Genomic DNA, 27,436 nt, shown 5'->3' on the forward strand with positions numbered 1-27,436 from the left:
ATGCCACTAAGATTTTTAAAAGGAGGCAACTGCTGTTACAGCCTTACATCCACAGTCAACATAGCAGATGACAGACTGAGCTTTGCAAATCCTCAGTCATAAAAAGCAATTTCAAAACGAGTTGACAGAGAATTCTCAGAAGAGGAAGAACAGATCTGTCCCAGCTGGGGACTGCAAAGCTACCTAAACCCGATCACCAATGTCAAAGATGGCTGACAAATTTCAACCAACCAAAAAAAAACCCAAAACCACACCATCATCTGTTCTTCTAGAGAACATGCTACTAAAGTGCTTGAACAGGTACTATACGCAACATGCTTACCCTTGTAAATACTTAGCTCTTTGCCAGGTAGAAGTCCCTGTTAATAAGCAGAGCTAAATTTTAATACCGAAAGTAAGATGCTTTCAAACATATTCTTTTAAACAAGGCCAGTATAGTTGCAGTGCCTAATTTTAAATCTGCAGAATCATGCAGTAATTCTACTTAAAAACAAGGTGCTTCGATGCATCTTGGTGGAGGTTAGAGGTGTTCTGAAGATAATGATGGTGGGCAGATCTGCTGCAAGGTGGGTGTGATTCCTCCAGAAGCTCTTAAAGCCTATTTTGTCAGATGTGGCTCATTGTAGGATTGCTCTTGGATTCATTCAGTAGAGGAACTGGGTATTTATTGCATATAACCATATGGCCAAGCTCCTGATCTGTTAGGTGTTTCATACATAAGGATACACAGTCTACGTGCTAACCACCTTGAGACTGAAATTCTCTGTACGAGTTAAATTTGAAAATTGTCCTGTGTTACTAAATACAATTGAGCAGGTTTCTTTGTCCTTTTCACTTAGATAACGATGTACTTGTGTTTTGTTTTCTAACAGCGTATCACTGCAAGTGTGTGGACCCATGGCTGACAAAAACAAAAAAAACATGTCCTGTATGTAAGCAGAAAGTGGTCCCTTCTCAGGGGGACTCTGACTCTGAAACAGACAGTAGTCAAGAGGAGAATGAAGTATCTGAAAATACCCCTTTGCTTAGACCATTAGCCTCAGTTAGTACTCAGTCATTCGGGGCTTTGTCAGAATCGCATTCCCATCAGAACATGACCGAGTCCTCAGAATATGAGGAAGATGACAATGAAAATATTGATAGCAGTGATGCAGAAAATGGAATAAACGAAGAAAGTGTAGTAGTTCAACTACAGCCCAATGATGAAAGGGAGTACAGAGTGGCAAATACTGTTTGAGACTATTAATGGTGAATAGTGTATGAACAAAAGAGTTCTTAAGGCTATACTTTACAAACCTTTATGTAGGGAATATATTTTAATCTGTAATCCATTCAGTTTCTTCAGTAGGAGCAGCAGTTCATGTAGTTAGTACTATGGTTAAATCATTACAGATAGATTTATTTTTGATTCAGGTATTCAGTCATGCGTTCTGTCTTCTCAAAATGAACAGTTTAACTGGACTTCACAATGCTAATGAATAATGTTGGTAGTTTATATCAATAGAAATATCACACAGACTCTAAATGTATCTTGTTCAAATGGGATTTATCTGGAAGTAACTTTTTCCCACTTTGTAGCTACAACTGGGTCATAGAGATAGCAATATTTATTACATGTATGGTATGTGTTACCCCTTAAGCTCAACAAAAAATTTATTTGCATGTTTGTACAGAGTTTTCCTAAAAACTGTCACCACTACTGAAAGAAAAATGTAGAACAGATCAATACTCGGTAAGCTGGTGTATCAAAACAAAGCAGCAGAAATTCCACTTACCTCAAAGCAGCAGTTCCAAATAATCCTTTGGAGTTTGCCACAGTAGCTGAGTTCAAGCAGTTCCATTGAGCAGTTCCTAGGATAAGGAAATTTAGCATATATATTTAGTTTTGAGCAATTCACAAAGTAAGGTCCACTGTAAACACTAGCAATCCCTACTTGCTACCACAAGGTAGTCTGGTTTCCAGTGATGATGTGGGAGTTGGGGTGGGGAGGTGGGGGGGAGTGGGTATGACCAAAACAGAGGTTTTGTTCCACATAGAAAAATAATCTTAGGTAAGTATTGTGTTGATCCTCAACTCATATACCTCTTACTAAAGAGCATTTTATGCTGCATTAGTCTGCTAAACTATGTATATATAAAAAATTCTTTTCAAATACCTGATTTGAAAAAAAAGTGCTTATAACTGTTTTAACAGAACTTAGTACTTACCAGTGTATTATGGAAAAAGTAAATGCTATATCATACCTCTGTAACTATGTAGAAAGTAAAAACATACACATACTCAAAATGCAGAGATTTTTTTTATATGGCCTTGAGTAAGGAAAGCTTGAAAGAATGTTAATAAACATGTTTTCCACTTTAAGTATCAAAAGGAATTTATTGAACTTTTGAGTTACTTTCATTGTGTGCTCTTCTATGTTTATTACTAACATTGAAGTGTTTTGAAAGATCCAGACGATGCAACTATTAAGGTCCCTTGGTAAACGTTACCTTAAATTGTGCTGTGTGTCACAGTACAAAGGGCTGTACTGACCAGTACAAACAGACATGACCACGCAGGAGTGAGTTACGTAGAAAACCTTAATTGTTGTTCACTTTTAGTGGAGAAGTTTGAATCAGTCTGGGTCTGTACATGTAATTTGTATGGGCGAGAGGAAACGAAGACTAGTGTGCTATTAGTATTTCCTGCCCACCTGCCAACACCTTCAGAGCCTGTGTCCTGGGAGTCAGAAAACGCCGAATCCTGTGCTGAGGCGATTACAGGCAAGGTGTTTCTGTTTGTTATTTCTGATCTAATACACAGTGCAGCTACATTCCTTGCTTCAACCTGGCAGGGGAAATCCATGCTGTGGGACTGGCTGAGAGTAGAAAGTTTATTTTGTAGAATGAGATGTGGATAATGAGGAAGGAATGATTAATCTTCAAACCACTGCCACCAGCAGTCCACGGGGTTAAAGGCAAATGTATTACATTTTCACCATGTAAAATTCCACTTCAGCTTGCCTATGTCTAGCAAAGTCCCAATGTGAAAACTTGTTTCTGAAAAAAATGTTCTATTTTCTAAATTTGCTAATGGTATTAACGTAAATTTTTATTTCAGCAGGCCTTGGTAGCAATCATCGTAGCGATACTCCCCCTGCCATACCTCCTCTGTGCCACAGGTACAGTTTACTTGTCAGCTGCTGTTGCCAGTGAGAATGAAAATCAAAGAATAAATAGCACTTTATTGTTAGAAATACTTCAGAAGGTTGAGTATCTCATAGTGTTTCTTAGTAGAACTTGCATATTTCATTAAAACTTGCTAGGTAAGTCTGTTTCAAAAGGTATGGCCTGTTCAAACCCACAGAAAAAGATGAATACTGATTTTTCTTAGAGCTGTGGCCTGCTACATTATCCATGTGAAATAGCACTGTTTCTTTGCCCTAGGCCATAAACAGGTGACCTCTAGGGTTTTTTGCTTATGTGAAGTCTGTTAATGTAACTTCAATCTCTAGCTCTTCAAGAATAGGATGTTGGTGCTTTAAAGAAGTTCATACTTGATTGTCCAGTTGAAAAAAAATTCCTTCTAATAAGTGGTTGTAACTAGTGTCTGAAATGAAAAGTACTTCATGGGACCTCTGAAACATACCATCTCTGCATAAAATGGCATGGGTATCACGGGCAGTTTACCAGAAATGTTGTTTGTACAGCCAATGTAAATAGCTCCTTGCAAAGAAGCTTGCACCAAACCTTTCACTGCATAATGAGAACAAACTACTTGGAAAAGGAGTCAGAAGAGGACAGGAATTAAAGCTTGCCCTTAAAGGGGGATGTAAGTATTCATTTGTTGGGGGCGGGAAGAATCCAGTAAGAAGTGACTAGAATAAAGTTATGGGTCTGACAAGTATTTTTCTTGACAGGTCAGTAATCAAGGAAAGGAGATTTAAGTAGAAGAAGAAAACAACTCTCCTCACCCACCTTGACACAGTGCACAGTGTTGGGAGAGTTCCAGGGCCAGTGTTTGAACAAACAGTAATAATGGGTACCTACGTACAAACTAATATAATGAATATTAAAAATGCAGTGCTGTCAGCAGTTCAGAATAGTGAGCTGTTTTGACTGAATTCTAACAGAATTCCAAATAACATGTTCATTATAACAGTAAGACCCTCTGAAAGGCTAAGTAATAGCGGCTGGTATAATTAAAATCTGTCTGTGAATTACTATGGTGCAAAAAATAAGCACACTGACAATTAACTTCATAAATGTATTTTGGTGAAAGTAAGGGATAGATTAGAATGGCCTGGACATCACCATTAAAACTTTTAAAGCCATCAGCTTCCAGTGTGCGCCAGGCAGTCTTAAGAGGCCTAAGTAATTGGGGATGGAAGTAAACCTTCAGAAAGCGAAGGAAGTCAGTCAGTAGTGAATTACCTTCCTGAGTGTGAAGAGAGACTGACTGAACAACTTGAGAACTACCCTTAAAAGAACGCCACATCCTTGGAAGCAATTGTGCCTCTTCTCTGTGGTGCTCTTAGTTTGCACATCTTTCCCATTTCTTTCTTATCTGGGTTTTTTTAAGCACTTATGTAAGTTCTGGTCTAATGTCAGTTCTGTTATTTTACCCAAGCTTTGAATAAGAACATGTGCTAAAACAGGGGTCCTCAAACTTTTTAACCAGGGGGCCGGCGTGTGGATAAAGTGGCAGGCAGTCATCTGCGGCTGCTTGGTTTCCCCCCTCAACCCCTGGTGGGGGGGGGGGGTAGATTGAGGACCCTGGGGGGCCGTATCCGGCCCTCAGGCTGTAGTTAGAGGACCCCTGTGCTAAAAGAAGAAAAAAAGTCGGGGGTGGGGGTGGGGAGAGTGTGGTGAGTGCTTAGCTTCCTTATGGTTGGGAACAGCTGACAAAAGAAAAGATGCAATACTAAAGCACATGATCAGCCAGAGAACTTTTCTATAAAATGGCAGGCGCTGTAAACCATGGTGAATAAATCTGGCAGTTGGTGAGCTCTGCTGGAAGAGCCAGCAGGTATTACAGACCACTGCGTGCAAGTGAAGTTTCTACAAACCATGGCAGCAAGAGGGTAAAAAAAGAACAAACCGTGAGCACAAAACCCACAAGAACTACACAGATTGGGCATCTCTGCTGCTACTGTGTATGAATCCTGAGGGGTAAAACGGCAAGAGGGGTAAAGCCTAATAAACTGTGCTGGCTGAAGTGGCTGGAACAGTTCTGAAAGCTGTAATGCGGGATGGCAGGTGATGCCCTCAGCAGCGCGATCCTGCCCATTTGCCAGAGGACTAGAGGTACACAGTACTGCACTGGGCTGGCTTTTAGCAAAGTAAAACCAGTTACTCACATGGAACTTTGTAATATTTGAGACAAAAGTGTCTCACTGGATCTCTAGTAACTTTCTGCAGGGAAAAAAAAATGCAAATTCATGACCTAAGTGACAGTTCAGTGTTCAAAACTTTAGCATAGGAAAATAACTCTCTGCATTTAAATTGTCTGTTAATCTGGAAATGTAAAACTTGTTGAGAGTCCAGGTTATTAAAGAATGGTATTTTAGGTTATCTGGCAACAGCTAATTCTTACCAAGAAAAAGTATACAGGCAGCATACAAATGCCTCCTTGGGAGAGGGGAATTGATTGGAAATGCGCAATATTAAAATAAGGAATGGGATGGAAAGTACTCTAGTGTGTACTGCTAATGGCTGTTCCTGCCTCTGAGATACCATAACTGTGAATTCTAGCTGTGGCCTTACTATGAAATGGCTTACAGGATGGACATACTTCTCCCCCACCAGGAAAAAAAAATATTAAAAATTCCTGCAGTCAGACTGTGAGTACAGTTTTAAACAAAGCAAAACATGGATTCATGCACTAACATAATTTTATGAGGGAAGTGAGAGGTTTGCAGCCTCTGTACCCGTTACTACTCAATGTATGTAAGCTATGGGCTTGTTCTAGACCACTCCAACTTTGGCACTGAGAGCTGGAAGGTACAGTTCAGACATGAAACAACTCAAAATAGTTCAAGATAAACACTTTGTGTATAAAAGTGGTCTAGTGTCAAGTGTGTGAGTGCAACACTTACGCTGCAGATGAGGATGTAGGGGAAGATAGGTGAGAGCAAAGGCATTTTAATGGCAATATCTAAACTGGCATTGGACTGAGGAAAAGCCCTAGCCTCAGCCAAAGATTAACCTCCTATGGTTTGGGTTTTTCCTTTCCTTCCCCATCCCCCAAGCTGCCATTGTTCACCAGCACTGTCTCCTTGCAGGGCCCCTGTTTTCAGAGTACTTAGGTAGCACAAGTACCAAAAGCCATGTAGAATTCTGCTGGCGGAGGAGACCTTAAATCTGTCCCTCCCCTATGCAAGGAGAACACATTCTTCTGCAGTGGTGGGCTGACCCTGGCTAGCCTGCCACCTACCCTAACAAACTGATCATGGGGCAGTAGTCTTCTCTAGCTTGTTTCAGGGATTGCATATTGAGGGGGGATGGGGTGTCACGCGGCAGGGAAAGCCCCTTGCCACGGAGTCAGACAAATGCAGTTTGTAAGTCATCTCCTAATTTAAAATCTACCCCAAAAACTGCCTGGCCTTTGACTAAAGTTTTGTTATTGTACTACTGCCGTCTTACAAACCTGACAACTGCACTTCTATCTCTTACTAGGGTAGCCAGCCATGCAATGAAGGAAGGCCTGGGAGGATGCCTGGGGGAGGGAAAAAATTACCAACAGTCTGATTTTGTTTGGTTGGAATAAATTTATTTCATCTGTCTGTAAACAAGGTGTTTTTAATAGTTATGGCATTTTTTGAAATGCATATTAAATCAGATGAGTTAGACTGTATCCCAGATGTAACAAAGTGCAGGGAAAGAAATGGACAAATCAGCAACAAGAATTTGTTTAAATCTGTACATTATCCACAAGGCCCAACAGTAGAAGCAAATGCTAGAATGTCCCTAAAGTAGTGCCATTCAAAAGAAACCCTCATAGTCAGTTAAAATCCATCTCACAATAGCAACAGTTCATTATTTTTTTTAAAACAATAGTATGGCACAGAATACATATTAAAAAATTCATCACAAGACAGCCAAGTCAGTTATTCCAACCAATACCATCTCCCATTTATTCTTTTGTATACAGAGTTCTGCAGTTCTCTTTAAATGGACATACAAGTTAGTACCGTGCCTGAACTGAGAGTTTGGTTACAGACATTTCAGATGACTAGTGCACAAGGCAGTTCACTCCATAATTTCTGCAGCAAGGGTGTGACAGGCCAAATGGAGATTTTAAATTTGAAATGGCATCATTTTGACAGTTTAGCTTTCAAACTACCAACCTTCATCCGAACAGTGGCTTCAGAGCAGCAAAAGTCTTTACCAGTAAGTGATCTGGCAAAAAGACTGGAGTCAGAGATCTCCCAGTATAGCTGAAGGTGGCAGTTTTCCACAATGACATTGCAATTTCATATTAAAAAACCAAAAATGACAAAAAAAAACCCCACAACACCCAAGCTGCAAATTAAAATTGGTCCTATGAAAAACTGAAACCAGACACACTCCAGATGGTTATGTTGGGATATCTAATGTCCATAATGGCAGCCTTTTACAATTCAACTACAGAACAGGAGCTGGCAAAAAAAAAAAAAAAAAAAAAAAAGGAAAAAAAAAAAAAGAAAAAAGTGCCTGAGCTATTGCAATGATGGAATGTCTGGGGATTCATTCGGGATGGTGGCTTTAAGGTCATGGGAGGAAGTGCATCTGTACCCTTTCATAGTTTTGTGATTGCACTTGTTAAGCATTACAAGCTTCAGACATGAAGAAAAGACGTAAGCCTACAGTGAAGTGCAATGACAAAACTAACATAATATTAATAGCTTTTGAGTGGCAAATCGGTTAAACAAACCAGGCACTATAAAAATGGGTGTAAGCAAACAGATGTGGATTTGAAAAAAAAAAAAAAAAAAAAAGAGGGACAGTAGTAAAGATATGCATGCACTTTTTTTCCTCCCAACCATGTTCTATGAAAGGAAGACTAGTGAGCTGTGTAATTGCTCAAAGTGCTGAAGAGGCATTGATCAAATTAGATTGTACAATCGGCACCTTGTTTAGTATTTAAGTTGTTTTAGTCATCAATATCACACTAATTGCTAAGACAAAGCAAAGCCTACACTTGGCATATTACCCTCCCAAGAGTTTTTCAAGGTATCATGCATATCATCTTTGTGGTGCAGTAATGGTGCCAGATATGGGACTTGGTTACATACAGTGGTTAACATATAAATGAACAAAGGGTAACTGGAATTATGACATTAGGAAATGGGTAAATAAAAAACACAAACTACCATCTACAGTCTGGTAGCACTGAACACAACTGGGTGGTGGTGAAGACAGTTGCTAGGTGGATGGGGAGAGGCTGCTTAGACGTCAGACCTCCTCAGGTATAAAGCCAGTTCATATGCTTTCTTGTTGAGTGTCCCTCCATGGACACCTTCCTTTCCCATGACTATAACCAATGCTGGAGTACACAAGGAAACAAAACAGAAATGAACAGAATTAAAGGGAAAAAAAACCCAAAAACACCTTTCCCCACCAACAAAGGGATACAAAGGAGACACAGGTTCATACCCCATCACCCTGCATTGCTAGTAAAGTTTCCAGAATGTAAGGTTTAAAGCTCACCGCCAGGAAAGTTTAATAGCAATCTTCCCCTAATACTTAACAGTCTGCCTAGCAACTAGAACCCAGAGTCTCTCAAGTATTTTGCCATTGAGTATGCCTTCTTATTCAATCCGCCTCCATGGACCCCTTCTTTGCCCATTACAAAGACCAAGACTGAAAGAGAAAAGAAAAAAGTTTTAAAAAGAGTTTGTTAGACAAGGAAATAATGCAAGTTTTAGGCAGTGCAATAAACACACTCAACTTCCAGATTTAGTATTTGGCTATTAAGCTAGTTTAACAGGAGTCTTGTAAAAATACAGATGGAGAGAGGGTTTGGAGAAGGCACGAGTTATCCTCAGGGACACTACCTAACTAGGTGAGTCGCAGGAGTTCACTGCTAAGAAGAATGCTACCAACTCTCTCAAAAAAGCACCACAGTGCCTCTCTACCATCAGCACCACCCATCATCACCCAGCAAGGAAACCCTGGCTGCATCCTAAAAAAAAAAAAAAAAGAAAGGAGGGGGGGGAGCAGCAGGAGGAAAGAAGTGTTGTCAGGGACAAAAGCAGTAGTGTATCTCTAAGAAATGTGACTCTGAAGAGCAGAAGAGGGAATATTCTTATCTGTAGTGGTCACTACTGGCGTAAGAACCAGAGCGACTACCTTGATGCTAGCCAAAAAAACCCACCAACACCAAAAACCGCTGAGGTTGGAACTGGGCTGACTTCCCCTACAGTACAACTATAAATTATGCTTTGTGCCCAAGACAAAACACAGGGAAGATTTTAATGCTAACCCTCTCTATTCCCATAATTTTGGTGAAGTGTCCCAGTTTGCTGAACAAGAACACCCCAAGGCTCCCCAGCCAGCAAACACCACTTGCGAGTTGCCAGCAGATGTCACCAGCAGGTACACAGACACAATAAGGGCCACAAGCACCCTAATTGTTTCCCAAGCCGGGAGTACTGTAATTGGAAGTGCTGCAGTCAGTCTACCTACAGATGACTGTACATCTCCATAGCAATTTGCTCACAAAAAGCTTAAGACAGACAGTTCTCGCTGGCATTTCTCAATCTGCAGCAGTCAGAACTCTGCTTGTTTCACTTCAGTGCTGCAAACATCCTGTATCACTGCCACCCGGCTTTAGCCTACAGACAAATTTTGCTCTACTTTGGGTTTTATACTTATAAGCAAAAATCCACTGCTCCCCAGCTTGTTCCACAGCCTGCCAAAGAGTGCTAGGCCTGATATCTCGAACCGAAGCATGCTACTTGTAGCCAGCATTTTGAGGCAGTTTGAGTATTTTGGGGTTTTTATATTCAAATCTAGTGCCTTCCCACAATAGGTTTTACTGTAAGTTAAGTGAGCATCACAAGGAGTAGGCGTACTAGCGTAAAGCAAGTTTCTCAATGACACCAAATTGGACAGGCTTTCTTTGCCTGAAGACAAACTTTGGAGAGCTCAATAGGAAGCACAAGAAAAGTTAGTGCAGAACTTGTTAAAAGGCAAGTAGGAGTAGCTTGTACCAGGAATACATGTCTTTGCAGGATAAACTTTCTGTTGAGAAGTTTACAATGAAAAAGCTAGTTCTGCTACCAATCATTAATAGATCCCTACCATTAGGCTTTAGGTACCACATTATCGTTATCCTATACTTGGTAAGCTTACTCCAAGCAGTAGTCTGTTCTTTCCTGCTTGTCAGAGATCTGTTTAACCATTTCACAACCTAGTACTCAGCCGCGATCACAGGAGGGGACAGGGCCAAGTGTGATTCCCAGGCAGAAATCTAGTCATCCAGACCAGTGCCATGTACCACCTCTTTATGTCACTGCCTGACATTAACCATTAAATACAGCAGTCTGGTTTTCTTAATAGCTGGTCTATGCTTAGGGTTGTGTTCTGAATTTAGCAATCTGAAAATGAAGAAAATCACACTTACCTCGGCCAGCTCTGCCTACAGCAACATTGTATGTTGGCTCACCACCTTGACTCTTTGTCCTGATGTCCATTGTGCAGTCGCCGTCAACATACAGGCTATCTCTGATCACAGAGCACTTCTTCGCACCAAGGGTCAGACCATTGGTGAAGAAACCCTCTCGGTCTTTTCCTACAATCATATCTATTTCTACTGGCTGTCAAAGGAAAGAGCGCAAAGTTAGCACGGCAGTTTTTCATTGTTTAGTTCCTACTTAGAATGTATCGCCCCCCACCCCCCGCCGCGCAGGACGCGCCCCGGGCTTTGTTACCCGCGGCTGGCCCGCCCGCAGCACCCTCGGGCCCCGCTTCTCGCCAGGAGGTACTGGGCGGCAGAGGACAGTCAGGCACGGGCCATGCGTCTCGATGAGCAAACCGCCAGCACCTGTCCCTCGATGCCGCCCGACTGCATCTGCCCGCATCGGCGGGGCATTAGCTCAGCCCTGGCACGACAGCTGCGGCGGCCCCCGCAGAGCCCGGGGCAGCTCCCAACAGGCGGCGGCCAAGCCACCCTCTGCGGCAGCGTGGCTCGGCTCGGCCCGGCGCCGCAGTGGCGGGCCGCAGCTCTGTGGCGGAGGGCGGGCGGGCGCGCCACCATCCATCCCCGCTTGGGGGGAGCGCGGCCGCGGCGGGGCCCGGCCCGGTGAGCCGGAGGCGGGAGGAGCGGGCCCGGCCGCGACGCGGCGGCCTCAAAGTGCAGCGTCACGGCTGGGCCCGGCCCCCCAATCACGGCCCAGTACTGCGCGGCCGCCGCAGGCCCGCCCGCCCGCAGGCCCTGCCCGGCCCGGCTCGGCTCCGCTCTGCTCTGCCTCTGCCCCGCCATGCCGTGCCCGGGGCGGGGCGGCCGGAACAGACCGCGCTGCAGCGCGCTGGCCGCCCCGCACGGCCCTTATGTAAGGGCGGCGCGGGTCCCGCAGCGGCGGGTGCGGGGTGGCGGCGAAGGACGGGCGCGGGGGGGGGGGGGGGGGGGAGGGGAGGGGAGGGGAGTGGAAGGGAGGAAGGAATCAATGGCAGTGCGCCATCTTGGCGGTGAAAAACATGGAGCCAGCGGCGAGGTGGGCATTCACGAACGCCTCCTACGCCGCGCACGTAAGCCTCGCCGCAGCGCCGGGCCCAGGCGGCCCCTACGCAAGCCCCGCCGCGCACGCCCCGCGCGGCCTCCCCGCCGGCTCCCGCGGCCCCCGCGCGGCAGTGCCGCGGCCCCCGGGCGGGCCCCGCCGCATCAGGCCGCGCCGCCGCCCCCGCCCCGCCGGCGGGAAGGGCCCCTCTCCCGCCGCGCCGCCGGCAGCCGTAGACAAAAAGGCGGCGCGGCCGGCTCGCTCCCCGGCCGCCGGGCCCGCCGCCGCCGCCCCGCAAGGTGCCCCCGGCGCCGCCGCCCCGCCGCTAACGGCCGCGCCAGGCTCCCGCGGGGCTAGGCCGGTGCCGCCGGCAGGCTTCGCCGTTCCCCGCTGCCTCCCCGCCCGCCCGCCGCCGCCCTCACCGTGATGCTCTGGAAGATGCCGCCGGCCGTGGCTGCCCAGACGTACTTGGCGTCGCAGTAGCCCACAATGGCGGCCTCCTGGCAGCAGCCATCGCACATCAGGTTGTCCACGTAGCTCTGCCAGCCGGCCATCTTCGCGCGGGCGGCGGTGGGGGCGAGCGGGGCGGGCGGCGAGGCGCAGGCCGGGCGGCGGGGCTGGGCGAGGCGAGGCGAGGCGGTCCCGTCCCTCTCCTCTCGCTCTCTCTCCTCTCCCTCCTCGACGGCGGAGCGGAGCCGAGCGCTGCAGCGAGCGGCGCGGCCCAGCCCAGCCCTCCGCGCTGCCGGCGCCGAGGGGCGGAGGGGAGGAGGGGCGCGGCCCGGCACCGCCCCCCGCACCGCCCGGCTCGGCTCGCCGCGTCTGAGGCGGGAGCGGCGGAGCCGAGATGCCGTCCGCCGGGCGGAGGAGCGCGGTACGGGCGCGGAGCCCGGCCGCCGCCGGGGTCCCGCTCCCGGTCCCGCCCGGCCTGTGGCAGGCGGGTGCGGCAGGGCCTGGCCCGGGAGATGAGAGCGCTCCCCGCGCCCGCTGTCTGCCCGTCTTCAGCCCCGGCCCGGCCGCTGGGGTGAGTACCGGCTGCGGCGCCGCCGGGCGGCCTGCCGCCTTCGGCCACCCGGCCGCGGGCTGGGGAGGCGCGAACGTCGCTCTCAGGCCCCAGCAGTTGCGCTCTTCTCCCCCGCTGGACGCCCGGCCGCTGCTGAGGTAAACCCCTGGCGTGTCAGAGGAGTGGTAGGGCAGGCTCGTAGCGGGACCTCGCTGCGGCAGAGCGGCGCCATCTGGAAGTGCCCGGAGGGCCCGGCCGCGGCCCCCTGCGCAGCCGCAGGCCTTGGGCCCAGGCCTCGCTGCCCCAGGTCTGTCTCTTGGGGCCGTGGCAGCGTTCGCGCCACTGGTTACATTTATGTTCTATTTCTGTACTTTGCACGTCTTCCTTTGTGTAACTCGGCAGCTGTGTCCTTGGGGAAGGTGCTACTGGTGATGCTGGTGGCAGTTGGCTGTGCTCGGCGGCTCTCCCTGCCATGCTGAACTGCACCAGTGTCCCATCCACCTAGCAAAAACATCTCTGTATCAGGTTGCTGGTCTTGTGTTGATCTGGTGGGCTCCCCTCCAACACACTAGCATCTGTTATATGGCATTTCTGCCTGGTTATTTGAGTGGCGATTTCAGGTTTTATTCTTCAAGTTTCCACCAGTTTCTGTTGAAATAATTTAGCTTCCCTGTTCCTTTGTGAGACGTCCAGGTCTGATGCCTGTATTTTGCTGCATTGATACTGGACCCTGGGCAGGATCGCTGCTCAAGACTTTCCTGTTACAAGTTGTGGGAACGTTCACCTGCAACTTCAAGGGTGTGTTTTAGGGCAATGGCTCCATCATCTTTAACATTGAAATTGGGGTGAGAGGGGTCACCTTCCTTTTGGGCAGGGTGGTTTTGGCTTACTTGGTACCTGTTGTGTTTCTGTGGGAGATGGAGACAGCTGGGATGCAAAGTAGCTGTCCATGTAATTTAACTTTGAAGCTTTAATTCAAGAAGTTAAATCTTATACCTGAATATGCCGAGGCACAGTATACAGTAAATTGGATCTGTCTTTCCCTGAGGTTGTTTCCCCGACGAAGAATATCCATCAGGTATTTATAATGATGTCCCCACAGCATAGTTCAGGGTGTTCTTAGTCCTTTTAAAACCTAGTTGAGTCATCATGGGTTTGAGTGTTGTTTAGATACTAATAGAGATTGCTTAGATTACTAAATACTTTCAAAAGAGCTTACTTGCAACTTTTAGCTTAATTCCATAAGCACTTTGTTTTATTTTCACAGTGCCTTTCCCCCAGTCAGTTGGGACAGCACCAGAACTTTGGTTTATCCTTTTCCAGCCAGCCATGTATACCAAGAAGATCCTCCTGTCATTGTATCTGCCAGTGAGTTACAGGCTTTAAATTTAGTTTTGGCTTTTTGGATAGCTGAAGCTTTTTGTGAAGTTTGGATTGCCTTCATCATCTTTCCTCCACAGACTCCTTCCATGGGAAGGAGAAAAAGTTCTCTTCTGTCTGCAGTTGCCATTGAGGGCCACTTCTCTCCTTTTAAGGCTCGTCTGTAAGAGGTTCCAGTTTAACGCTACTACTTGCACAGAATGGAATGCATCTATTTTAAATGAACAGGAGGCTGATGGGTCCATTATTTTTAGAGTTGAACCAAAATCTGTTTGGTTTTTGTCTGTATGGGGGCGTGATTTTTTTTGTTTTGTTTTTGCAAGCTGCAATAAGGATTCCAGATTGTTTCACTTCAATAAGTGGATTTAATAAATATAGAGGTGGACACCCTGAACCCAGGGACAGGCCTTGGGAATTTTGGAACTGCCTGTTTGCTAGCATCACTGTTCTTTGTTTAATGAGAGGGGTGGGCTTCACATGGATGGTGGGCTGCTGGGTACAAGCGTGGAGGTATCTTGTGGAAGAACCTGTGGGTTTCCAGGGCTTTAGGCAAAGGCTATGCTGCCTCTCACTTTCTTGCATGCACCCTTGCACACATTTGTCCATCCCTTCAGCCTGAGGACCAAGCATGTGTTTCTGAGCCCTCACAACCTCATGTCTGGTCCTATTTCACAGGAGGTAAAGACCCAACAGTCGCTGCCAGCTCAGAGCTGGGCTGGGTCTGGGGGGAAATGCTGCAGTTTTGACAGTACTGAACTGCTGTGTGTGGCACTACATGGTGGTCCCCTGGGCTTCTGGAGTCTTGCCAGTTTAATGTGTGGTGGGTTCAATGCTTTGCCTCTTTGATGAACCCAACGTTTCACCTGGATGTCACAGAATGGTAATATTACCACTGCTTCGTGGTATTTTTTTAATAGCTGCATAAACCAGGTGAGCAGCAGTGAGTGCTATTTTGATGAGAAGATTCTGCTAGCGATGCAGGAAGACAGTTGTCTGCTTTTAATGATTTAAATTGTAAATAATTGCATGGAAGTCTGGGATCTCCTGAACATAAACGGATGGACAAGTGTGGAGTATTTACCACCTGCTTGGTAGCTCAGCTCTTAGTTGTCATTATTTGTGAAGAAACTCTACTAATATATTTAGAAAGTGAAGCCTGAATTGGATTGCCATTATTTAATGTTACAAAACTACCAGGTAGCTTGTATAATTTGAAGATTCAGCAGTCACCAGTGCTTTTTCTAAAAAACATAATCCTTTAATATTATTTTTACTATTAGGTGCCTCATGTCATCATGTTCTGTGTTAAGCAATCATGATAATGCTATTTGTATGGGCACTACTGCAACAGCTCCTTTGAAACTGTTTGGTTTAAGAAAATGAGGATGTGCTCTATATGTTCAAGATTGTTGGAGAGAGGAGTTCCGGTTGTATTTTTTGTTACGAGTCTTAATTGGAATCTGAGACATTTGTTACATGAAGGATTTACATATAAACAAAAATATTGTGGTTAAAATTGATAGAAGTAGCGGGTCATTTTAACATCAGTACCTCGACTGATGTATGAAATGGTGCTGTCTGAACCATGTAAGCTATGCATGCATGATAAATGCTAGATCGTGATTTTTCATATTTTAGTTTCCTTCTGCATTCTGCCTGGTAGTTCTTCTTTCTGGAAAGTATTTGCACAGTAAAGCCACGATTTGGCTTTTTTGTGCAGCTTGTAACAAATTATTGGTCTTTTTGCTTCGATTTAGAACTTTGCCTAAAATTTATGTTGGATCACATCTAAGAAAAATAATCATTTGAAAGAATTTTAAAGTACTGAATGTGCTTAGTGAGAGTGTACTTTTTAAGGCTTTGTGGGAAACTTGACTGCTTTTATATTAGTAATATGAAGGTTGAAATTGCCCAAAAACTTGAAGGACTTTGCATACTGAGCGTGATGTTTTATGGTATGGAATATCCCTTCAGCTAGTTTGGGTCAGCTGTCCTGGCTCCGCTACCTTGCGGCTTCTTGTGCACCTCCTTGTTGGCAGAACATGTGAAACTGAAAAGTCCTTGACTTAGGGTAACCGCTACTTAGCAACAACTAAACCTTAGTGTGTTGTTAACATTATTCTCATACTAAATCCAAAATGCAGCACTGTACCAGCTACTAGGAAGAAAATTAACTCTATCCCAGCTGAAACCAGGACAAGGGCGTATATTTTGTTAGTACAACAAATTAATACGAGTTTTGTGTCAGGCTTTTTAACTACCAGAGGTGCTGCTGTGCTCGAAATGGTTGTACAGCCAAAGGTAAGATTTCTTACAATGTCCTGGCTTCTTCCTGTTTTTGACCAAATTGGCCCATTTGAAGAACTTTAACCAGCATTTATGTGTAGACAGGAAGGGCAAGTGACCATCAACAGAACACAGCTGGACTTCTTTGTGAGAATTAAACTTTACAGACCCAGAGCTCACTCAATGCATCACTCGCCTCCAGCGTTGCCACTGTTCACGTCAGTTTGAGGTGCTGCTCTGGTGACTTCCTCTCCAGACCATATTGGTTTTCCTGTGGCAGTCTTTACCACAAGTGCTTTTGGAAGTGCAGAGGGTAAAACTGATTTAGAAGTTGTGCAAGTTAGTAGATTCACTTCTGCTGATTAAAGCCAAGAAGCCAGGAGCAGCCTGTCTCATAGCCTCGTGGCAATGACTAGAAAACAGAGTCCACAACTTCCACAACTGCTGAAGTGGCTTCACTGAAAAACGGGGAAGCCACCAAAGGCTGGGATGAGTGTTAGCTGGAAATATATTGTAAAAATGACCTATTAATGAGCTGAAAATTTGAAGCTAGGTTTAAAAGATGCGGTGATACAGAATGCAACAATTGTTAGATTAAGATCACAGTGCAAGGTTTTATTGCATAGCTACACCTGCCCATGAAAAGGGTCCTGTCGAGGGTAGCATAGCTATGGTCATGCTGCAGAGAGCCCTGTAGAACAGCACTTGAAACCATCCAGGAAGTTCTGAAGAAAAGATGCTTTTCTGGTGTATCTCAGGTCGTTTGAATGGTGGTTTAACTCCATGTGTGGATGAGAGTTTCATCTCCATAGAGGAGGTTTGCCTGGGTGTGGTTTTACCAGTATAGACAGCTCAGCAAAACCTTTGTCTTTCTAAGGATTAATTGTTTAAGCAGTTGAGAATTATTTTCCTTCCCTATCATTTACTCTAACCATCAAATTCAAACATAACAAACCTAAAATGCCACTTTTAAAATCAGATGCAAGTGTAGGGGTATTGCTGTGTCAGATGATAAGGGTGTGAGATTGCTTCAGTTTCGGTGGCTTCCAGAAATGCTTTATATCTGAGGAAGGACAGCTCTTCATGGATCTGATTTATAGACTGGCCAAAGCACTAAAAGAGATGTCTGAAATCATGGAACTTTGCTCAGCTTTTTGGTTTTTAAAGTAACTTGATCTCGCTGGTGACCAACAAAACATAAACATTAATCCTAGAAATGAAAGTATATTATATGTAGATTCTTACTTGGACAGGTAGTCTCCAGTTCGTAATGGTGTCGTCCTTGGTAAGAGTCCCTTTGCGAGATGTGCAGAATCAGGCCTATATGATCCAGCTTTCTGTATATTAAGATTTAACAGTCAGGCTCTTCAGTGTACTTAGATCCTGCACTATTTTGTTTTGCTTTAAATAAAGCAAAGAGAACCCAAATAGGTAGCCCTCTGTTAATTTTTCAATTATGAAACAAGGGTATATACTGTGAAATTCAGTAAGTTTTGTAGATGGCTTAGCATAGTGGAGGGAAGGTGGTAGCATTGTCAATCCAAGCTCTTTATTTTATTTTATCCAAGTGCAGTGGTGACTCATTACATGCCTTTGTTAACTGATAATTTCAGTGGGTGAAAGGTGGTATAGGAGTTAATCTGAAAGGTGGAAACTAAGGCTAAGAAATGCAGTGAGGGAGTTGAAGAAGCACAAAGTGAGAGGGAGGGAAAGCAGAAGGGTGGAAAATGGAGCAGAGCAAGTATGGGCTCTCAACACAGTAATTTTTTATGGCTGTTAGCACGGTGTGGTTAGACAGGAACAGTTAACAATCTTATTACTGCCTGAAGTCTATACCTCTGATCTCTGTGAACTTTACTGACCACGCTGAGAAATTGTTAGATGAAAAAGAACAACATTTAACTTTTCCCGGGCTTCATCTGTGGTTTTTTTCCCTGTTGAAGTTGACTGTTGTACAATTTTACCTTTTTAACAGCTGATCTGCACTTTTGCACTGTGCTGGCATACAATAAGGAAAAAAAAACCCTCAAACTTTTTCCTAATGTTGCCTTGCATTGCAGGCAGTAACACCAGAACCCTCTGCTGAACACATGACCACGAGGTCAGCAGCATGTTCCTGGCAGTCCACGTATGTGTCAGTCTGTGTCCAGTTCCTGGCTGCCTATGCATGGTCATGTTCTGGTTATCAAACTGACAGACCTTTATGCTTTTCTAGCTCACAGTTTCCATAGGTGATTGGTTTTGCACTGCTTATTCCATCTACCACATGCTTTAGCCAGGGAGCTCTGAAGCTTTGTTCAGTACGTTATTTCCTTCCTTGAGCTTTCTTTCAGTGACAGTATCTGTAAATAGGTTTATCTGGGTGATATTTCCTCCTCTGATCATAAATGATTTTGCTGTCAATGCTAAAAGTCCAAAGGATTTTTGGATCACAGATACATAAATTTATCTGTCATGCATGATTTCTACCCAAAACATTCACTGTCTGCAAAAGCATTTGATGATAGTTCTGAAATATAACAAGCCATATTTTCCCAGAGAAATTATACAGTTCTAACTTTATAATGCTCTGTAACATTACAATTTTATTTTTTTTTTTAAATGAAGCATGGTGGTAAGCAGGCATCTGCAGAAGCCTGGCAGATTGCTTCAAGAGACCATGGCTTTGATTGCATACTGGTCTGTTGATGGATTGTGCCCCTCCAGCATCACTGGTTGAACACTGGATAGTAAGTGCCAGTGGAGGCAAGCATCTGATCATACACTGTTTTGAAGCAGGCTCTGGGTTTTTATCATCAGTCTTTACAGCAACTGGGACTGGATTCTTGGTGGTGTTACTGTGAGGAAGAGGAACCCGGTCATCTCCTATGTGACTCTGCTCTCCTGTCTGTCTTTCTGGGGTCCCCATCCAGCAATTCAGCTCACATTGCATCATCAGGCCACACTTGGGAGTATCCACAATTGGTCACACCTGATGTTTGGTCGTACATGTTTGTAACTCTTTATTTCCCAGTGCATGCTTAGGTTATGTGAAGACATATGTTAGATGCATCTAATACAGCTTGTCTGTACTCTGGATGAAAATAACTGTCAAACTGGCAAAGTGCTTTTTAAAGATTAGTAACTCGGGTGTTCATCTAGAAGAGTGAAAGGATTCCTCCTATTTCAGTTTTCTTTGAAACTCAAATGTAAAATGGAGAATGAGGACGACTTTTCTTAATGAGGACCACTTTTCTTAAGGGAAAATACACAACTTCAATATATTAAAAGTCTAACATGTTACTGCTTTGACTGAACAAACAGAATGACTGTCCTAAGCTATACAGACCTCGCCCTAATTATTAAGTTAGAATAGCATTCATGAGTTATTGTTAACTTATAATAACTATGTTATAAGTTAAAGGCAGTTGTGACATACAGCATGGTTTTGGTTACAGAGCTAGAAACAGGTGCAGTTTTAGCAGTTACCATTGCAAAATAAAATAAAATGCAGAAAAAGAGAGAAAGGGAACATTAGCAACAGTTGGACTTTTTTATGTGTTTGTTCTAATAGACCACCATTTTCTTGTGTTATTGTTAGTAGGTGTCTGTGGAGGAGGTAATGGTAAACTGCTGGCAGGTGGTCAATCTGTATATTAAGCAGTAAGGGTGTCAGCCTTTCAAAACTGGTGATAACCTGGTTTTAGATATGGGTTAGTTGAGCAAATTTTGATTGGAAGGAAGTTGAACTCTTGTGCTGAAACAGACAGCCTGGAGGCAGCGTTTAGGCAAACGTATACTGTTTCTCAAAACCTACTCTTGGCAGGGACCTGGGGACAGTCATCAGCTGTGTGGCTGCAGCAGAGGCAATGGCACATCTCCTCAGTGCCAGATTATACTTTTTTCCACTTCACTCATTTATAACACCTTCCTATTGCACACAGCTCTTTCTCCTTGTTTCCTTTTTTTTCTGTAGTTCCAACAACTTTTTTTTAAAGAATAGTTTATGGTGAAAAACAAAGACTGCACTCTTCACACGTAAAGCATTGTAGCTGCAGTGGCTTATGTGGTAGCTTCTATTACTAAGTAGTGTGAGTGGATAATCATCCCTGTCAAATGATTGTTAAAAGACCAAGGAAAAAAAAAAAGCTTTATAAGCTTTATATGGCAAAAAAAGGTTTGTTTTTAATTTAAATCACTAAATATTTTTTTTCTGTCTTTGCTGTTTTAGAAACTATATGCTGTAACAGGAAGAGAAATACTATAAAAGGAGTTACTTAACATTTATAACCATAGTATAACCATGATCACCTTACAGCACGCAAACCAGTACTTTGAGTTTAGCGAATGTCAGCCGAGCATTTCTGCCCCCTCTACTGCAGTTCCCTTCTCTCTCCCTCCTCCCCCTCGCCCACCCCCATAGACCTTCCCCGTGCTCTGCCCTTCTTTCGGAGTAGCAGCCTGGTGTGTAAAGCATCTTCTGAAGTATGTGAAAAAATATTGATTGATTGATTTCCTGGTAGTTTTTCTGAAGGGTATAAAAGTAAATAAGTAAAAGTCCCAGGTAGTTTTCAAAATATAATTAAAATATAGTAAACTTACTCTAGTCTTAAGGTATTTTCAGCATTAATCAGAAACACCTTTTTTTGCCACACTGCAACTACTATGAAATATTGCTACAGTAAGTTCCTTCCCAGAATTAAAACAGCAATCTTATTTACACCCTGCTTCAAGGTTGGCAGCTAGTGTGTTGAAGTATTTTCTGCTGAAAGAAAAGAGAATGTAGCTGGGGCATAGATCCAAAACTGGTATTCAACATGCTTAGTAAATTCAAAGTTTCAGTCCTGAAGTTGTCCTGAAGCCTGCTTTGTTTCTGGCTAGCTTTGAGGTGACCAGACCCCATGTGGGCATGGAACCTGGTGTGAGGTGCCCGGCTCCAGGAGCTGCAGGAGCTGCAGTGGGGAAGACACCACAGCTCTGAGGGCAGTGGTGCAGGATGCCTGCCCCACAGCACTGGCGGACGGAGGCAGCTCTCCTCCAGCCTGCTTTCTTGGAGAGTGAGACCTGGAGGCTGCTCCTTGGGAATGGTGCGCAAGTACCAGTGCCGGGGTCCCTGTGAAACAAAGGGATGTGTGGTCCTGGGGGGAGTCCGGGTGCTGTCACCTTTTCCACACAACCCTTTGAGCAAGCACTTGGCAAGAAATGGGAAACCCAAGATTCAAATCCCTTCTTTTCCTGAGAAGTTACGAATTTTCCACTTCTCTTGAGAGTGCCCTTGCTCTTGAGAGCAACTGGCTTTTGGGAGGAGTGTGCTGCCTTCCGTGCTTCCCTCTCTGCACCCCGCTCCCTGGATCCAAAGAGTAGCGCAAAACATTGCGGCGATGATCATGGAGCACTGCTGAGGGGAGTGGTGCTGGGTACACGTGTGACTCTGCAGGCTGGCACTCCTCGCTGTTGCAGGCATGTGTTTCGAGCACTTTGTCCCTGTCCAGGTAGTGCCACGTTCTCTGTGTGGTCCAAGATACAGCAGCTTTAAAATTAAGCCCTTACACACTAAGAGCAATTGCAGCAGCCTTCTTGTCACCTGTGTGTGACTGCTTTGAGATGCAAGGCTTCCTGCTGATAATTTTGTGAGCACGTGTTTGCTATTTTTGGACTGCAGATCTCTCAGTAACTTCCAAGACCCCGGCACTAGATGGAGCTTTAACCTACTTGCACTTAAGGAAAAATAAATGGACATACATGTGCTTGCTTCTACATTTAAAGTGCCCTTTTTTCCTTTTGTTAGCAGAGTGGTGTAAATTATAATTTAAATGAAAATTAAAATATTGCAGCAGAATCTCCTTGGCCTAGTAGGTGCTTTATAATCATTCTTATGAGCACCCTTTAATGTATTCTCAGGCTCATGGCAGAAGTTATAAGTTAGATGTGCTGAAAATGTGCTGCATATTTAGCTAATAACTAGGCTGTGATGAATAAAGGTAATGCCATTTTCTGAAAAAGTTCCTGTTTATGTTTCAGGATGTGGTGGGGGTCACCAAGCCTTCTGTTGGCTCTGCTCACTCAGTAATGCATTTGCATTTTTGCTTCATGCTGCCAAAGCCAACAATTTAGAATCATGTTACCAGGCACTTTCACTTTTTCCATGTGTTACCCTTGAAAATACTGAACAAATAGAAACAATAAAAAACAGCTTTGAAACCATAGTGGTTAATACTTTGCATTTAGCAAGCACCATGTCTCACAGGCTGCACAGCGCATATCAGAAATTTAAGGCCATCTCTGCCTTCCACAGAAATAACTGGAAGTAGGTCTAGTTTTGTTCTTGGGTGCCTGTGTTCTTATCAGCCAGAGACTGGTTTGGTCAAAACTATTGTCCAGATGCTGAAGTAGCACATATGTAAGCAGTTCCTACTCACAGCCCTTCTGCTATTTTATTAAATGGTTTAATATACTGAACCAAGATATACATACTTGGGGAAGAAATCGCAAGGCATGCCGTGCTCAGGACACTGGAGGTGATGAAGAAGAAGATTGCAGATTGCATATTGCATCTCACTCCCATTGCTTTCATGAGGTCTAATCCTTCAGCATCTTTCACGTTTTATCAGTGGGACCAAGGGACTCCGCACACACCACAGAATAAGGAACCTTTGTAGAAGACTTTACATGAATGCAGTATCACCAATATGAGCAAAAGCTCATATTTCTGAAGGATTTCTACTGTAGTATAAAACTGTTAAGGAACCATATTATGTATGGAAGAGTACAGGCGGTATTGTAGAGGGCAGGGTTTACATATGGTAATCTGGTTACGATATTGGCCATGCTGAGTAGGGAAACAGGACAGGTTGCTTTCAGAAAAAGACCCTGCTGAAGAAAGTAATTTCAGAAGAGTGTTTTGTAGTTGACCTGGCAAAATTTTAATTGCTACTTGTGACCAGGTTTAAGTGTATTCAAAGCTATAATTTCCATATGAATCAATGGAATTTTGGTGCTTAAGTATCTTTTAAGAATTTGTTCTTACTAGGTTGTCACCAGTTGCATTCACACTAAAATTTCATTAGCCGTGGTTTCAAGGGAAGTAGTTTGCCACCTTTTGATTGAACAGAAGTAGTAGGAACGAATAACTAATACTTGATTCCTTATGCATCTGGAGAGCAATGAGAAGCTGTAATTCCCGGTGGCATTACTGATACAGGGCATAAAAAGGTTAAATTCCACTATTACTTTACACTTTAATTTCATTTTACAAAACTACCTTTTAAATTTACTACAGATCAAAGCATGCTGGAGTGTTCTTTGTTATACTTGGCAGCTCCCCTGCTGTGGTGGATGTGGATGCCTTGTTATACAGAAAATGCATCTGCAGAAATAAGTGTTGTAAAATCTGCACAATTCACAAACTGATTTTATTTCTTTTTAGATGCTTTTTATCTCATTGTCCTGTATACCAATTAATGTGGCTGGACAACTCTTCCGTTTTCCTTGCAAGTGGAAAAGCAGATGCATACACTACATTTTCAAAGATGGGTATAGGATTTACTCACAAGACTTCCTCTGACTTAAAGATTTGGAAAAGTTTCCCCTTTGTAAATGTGGAGGTTAGATTGTAGATTAGATGTAAATCTGATTCTTGTAATGTTTTATTTACCTTCTGTAGCAAATGCTTTTTGGATTGAATGCATCAGGCGCTTGAGGACAATGCACTCTTACAAATACCGCTTCAAAAAAAGTTGTATGGAGTTCTTCCCCTGTGTTGTGTTGGCGGTCTAGTAGGACGATAGCACTGTGACTGAAAAGTGGAAAGGGCAAACAGAGACAAGTTCTATAGCAACCCATGGCCTGAATCTGATCATATCCTCTTCCTTAGAATGATACCACTCCTGATCTCTGAATGATTCCTGCTTCAACAGAATTAGGCTCCAGAGTACGTGTGGCAAACCAAACCATAGAAAGCAGCTTATGACCTAAAGCTGAGCTTGCTCCTCTTTGAGCATTAATGGGGTGGGGTTTTTTTTCCTCCTAGCAAGCTGTGTTAATTGGCCACAAAAAGAAAGCAAACAACTGTTCTTTCATCACAACAGCGCTTTGATGTTTGTATTTTACCCTGACCTAATCTCAGTAATAGGAAGAAACAGAAGTTGGGAACTGAAATGGTGTCTCATAACAAATTTCATTAAATCATTGAATATTTTTTTGTTTCTTCACTGCAAAATCAGACCTTGAATTTCAATATTCTTACAGGCCTGCCTTTGGCCCGTAGGAGTGCATGAGTAAGAAGGGAGTCCTCAGCAGGGCATGCAGTTGTTTGCACTGTGCGGTTTAGACATGACCTGCAAAGAATACACAAGAAATTGTCACTGATATCTCTTTTCACCTTCTGTTTTATAGGTAAGGAAAGGTTTGTTTGTTTCTTTACATAATTCTGTTATTTATCTCAAGAATGCCTGTGATGCGCAGTCTGTGACATCTGAGGAAAGCTTTTTGAAATCTCACAAATAAACTTTACAGGTTTATTCTATCATCTACCATTGCACTGGGTCTTGGTCACCCTGCAGCCTTCTGGAGAAGCAGGGCTTCAATTTTGATCATCAAAGAAATCCTGTTTATTAGTTTAAAAAAGAAACATGTTCAACCATTTTGGTTAGTCTTTATTTCTCTTCAGTGAGCAAATGAGGGCACAAGCCAAAATACTTTGTTTCTACCACAGCTGAATATTAATAGGTGAGCAGGAAATAAATTTTGTCACATTGCTCCTCTCCAGAGGAGACAAAACCAGTTCTTGAATATGAGAGACTTAAGCACGAAATAGAGACCAGGCTGCTCTGCAGTGCTAAGACTGATGTGCTTCCCAGTATATTCAGAAGAACTTTTTCTGGGTCTCTGGAGACTAGCTTCAGAAACGCAGACATTTGTGAGTTTAGCAGCTGGTAAGCAGGAATGTTAGAGCTCTGGGTCCCTGAAGTGGCTGGACCCTTCTGAAGATTGTTGTGAGAAAGAAGACAATCGCCAGAGCGGGAACTGGTCTCAAAAGTGAGCCTAGTCCTCCAGCCTACGATTGCTCTTCTCTCTGTGGCAGCCGATGTGTCTCTGTGTCTTCCCAGGTCATAAACCACTTGTGACAGTTGGTTTCCATAATGACTGGCATGAGACAGTCTGCCAGGAGCATGGAAAGCCCTGTGCTGTGGATAACTCCCAACCTGACCTTTTGTACTGAGCCACTTACCAACAGCTGGGAAAGGTGGAACTATCAAAGCTTACTCTCTAGTAGAAGAATGTGGCTGCTTTTAACGGTTTACTGGCCAAACTAGGTGTATTCAGCTAGTGTATGGAGTTGCAGGATTGTAGTAGTCATCTTGTCAGGCTTCATGCAGTTGTTGGGGGTGGGGGATCCTCTTTGGGTTTCTTGGGTTGGGTTGTTTGGGGGGCGCAAGCTGGTGGGCTCTGCTGCTGCTGGCCTCCCAAGGCTTCCCTGGTGCCTTTTGCTGCTACATGACACAGCTACTTTCACCTGCTCCCACAGAAATGTAACAGCAGATTCAGGGCAGCAGCACAGGAGAGCATCAGCTATTTTACTCTGTAAAGGCCACTTGTAAAGATAAAGGGCTAAATACTGGTTTACTCAGGCAAGTTTATTTCTGATGGTATCAAAATAAACCCATTTAAATAACTACAATATTTCCCCCATATTTCCTTTATATGCCATTTTTTACAGACTACACAGCAATATTAACTGCCTGCTATTGCAGTATATTCCAAATACAGTGGAGCATCTGAGTCATGCCTAGTAATGCTGATGCTGAGTAGCTGTTGTGTTTCTACCTAGCGGAGCTCCATGTTGCTGTGATTACCTTGTCTTGACTGTAGAACATTGGCTTTTGGCTTTTGTTGCAAGTAAAAAAATAGTGATTCACAGAGTAGAATTATTTTGCTTTACTATCAAAGTGTTACTTCTCCCAGTGGAACAGCAGACTACATTGGGCAAGCATATGTCAGGATGCAGATACTGTAGTCCCAGCACCTAGCACTATACAGGCCCTTGTGACAGGCAAGATCCTTTGTCCTTCAGTGCATTCATGAGGAATTCCTTTCCACTTTCAGCTCTGATAATGGCAACTATAATGCTTGCTGGAGCAGCTGATCTAGCTAAGGGAGCAGTTGTTTTGTGTATTTCTTGAAGGCTAGTACAGTGCTACTGCTAAATCTTTACAACTTTGTCATGTTAATGCCAAAAAAAAGAGAGAGTGTTTGATTTTCTTAAAAAACAAAACAAACAGACTACAAACCTTGCTTTTTATGATCAGCCTCTCACAAATGCCCTGGATTCTGTTTAGTTCTTTCTATTGAATAATGTCAGCATAAGGCTCTTGTAAATTTTGCTTTAAGATGGATTCAGTCCAAGCCTTTTGTTTGTTGGTAAAGAACAAGTTATAGACAGTAGATCTTTCTTTCTAGTTTAATACGTATAAGCTCCTTTTACAAGCTCTATCCAGAGAACATTCAGTTAATTACTCAAGGCATCTTGTTATTTGGAGCCACTGCTTGTAGGGGACATGAAACTGCTTGTGAGAAAGTGCAAGCACTTTTTTTGGACAATTTTCTTTGCTGTTGAATGGCCCACCCGAGCACTGTGTGTTCCTCTCTTGCCAAGGGGAAACCCTCACTGTGTCTGATTCTCTTGGTGCTCCAGGATAGGGGAGGAATAACTGACATTAGGCAAACTGCACCTGGGAAAGAAATCAAGCAGCTGCTGGGGCAAGGGGAGTCAAGCTGACTTCTCTGCTTTCCCACCTGGCCAGTCCTTTCCACTCCAGGGCAGAGCTGGGCAGGGGTGCAGTGGTGGTGCCAACTGTCACGCAATATTATATACTTGTTTTTTCCAAAGCAGGTCACCAGTGTTTTCAGATAAGTGCTGTAAGCTGGTGGTGATTCAGATCTGTTTTTCAGTGTAGCTGCCAGCTGATGGGCAGCCTTTCTGCTTCCAGCAGAGCCTGGCTGTTCCTGAAAGGGCTGGCATATAGCTGTCCTGTCCTTCTCCCAGCCCAGGGGAACAGAATTCGCATCGCGTGGCTATAAGGAATGGCCTTCGGCGTCAGGGACCCTTGTG

General features: G+C 44.1%; 3 protein-coding genes across 6 annotated transcripts in view; 2 read left to right on the top strand and 1 right to left on the bottom strand.

Annotated features, from left to right (window-relative positions):
• RNF13 (ring finger protein 13) overlaps nucleotides 1-2,362 on the top strand; it is a 44,346-nt gene extending 41,984 nt beyond the window's left edge. For 2 of the 3 annotated variants that reach the window (XM_080410275.1, XM_080410276.1), the window contains one exon: nucleotides 873-2,362. In XM_080410275.1, coding sequence (XP_080266401.1) covers nucleotides 873-1,237 — 365 coding nt within the window. In that variant the 3' untranslated portion in view covers nucleotides 1,238-2,362. The remainder of the gene's footprint in view (nucleotides 1-872) is intronic. The other variant, XM_080410277.1, reaches the window with a different exon arrangement.
• Nucleotides 2,363-6,729: 4,367 nt separating this feature from the next.
• PFN2 (profilin 2) lies at nucleotides 6,730-12,459 on the bottom strand. 2 transcript variants are annotated; one of them, XM_080410321.1, is made up of 3 exons: nucleotides 12,104-12,459; nucleotides 10,589-10,781; nucleotides 6,730-8,823 (listed from the first exon to the last, which is right to left on the bottom strand). In XM_080410321.1, exons 1-3 carry the CDS (start codon nucleotides 12,233-12,235, stop codon nucleotides 8,726-8,728), a joined length of 423 nt encoding a protein of 140 aa, XP_080266447.1. In that variant the 5' UTR covers nucleotides 12,236-12,459; the 3' UTR covers nucleotides 6,730-8,725. The 2 variants fall into 2 exon arrangements, with proteins under 2 accessions (XP_080266447.1, XP_080266446.1); XM_080410320.1 differs by having other exon boundaries at nucleotides 6,730-8,506; nucleotides 12,104-12,378.
• Nucleotides 12,460-12,525: 66 nt separating this feature from the next.
• Nucleotides 12,526-27,436, top strand: part of LOC308072300 (uncharacterized protein) — a gene marked incomplete at its 5' end in the record, with an annotated part of 100,830 nt that continues 85,919 nt past the window's right edge. The window contains one exon of the mRNA XM_080408955.1: nucleotides 12,526-12,839. Within this exon, the coding sequence (XP_080265081.1) occupies nucleotides 12,526-12,839 (314 nt within the window). The remainder of the gene's footprint in view (nucleotides 12,840-27,436) is intronic.

This window comes from Falco punctatus, assembly GCF_963210335.1.
Source record: "Falco punctatus genome assembly, chromosome: 13".
NCBI classification, from domain to species: domain Eukaryota; kingdom Metazoa; phylum Chordata; class Aves; order Falconiformes; family Falconidae; genus Falco; species Falco punctatus.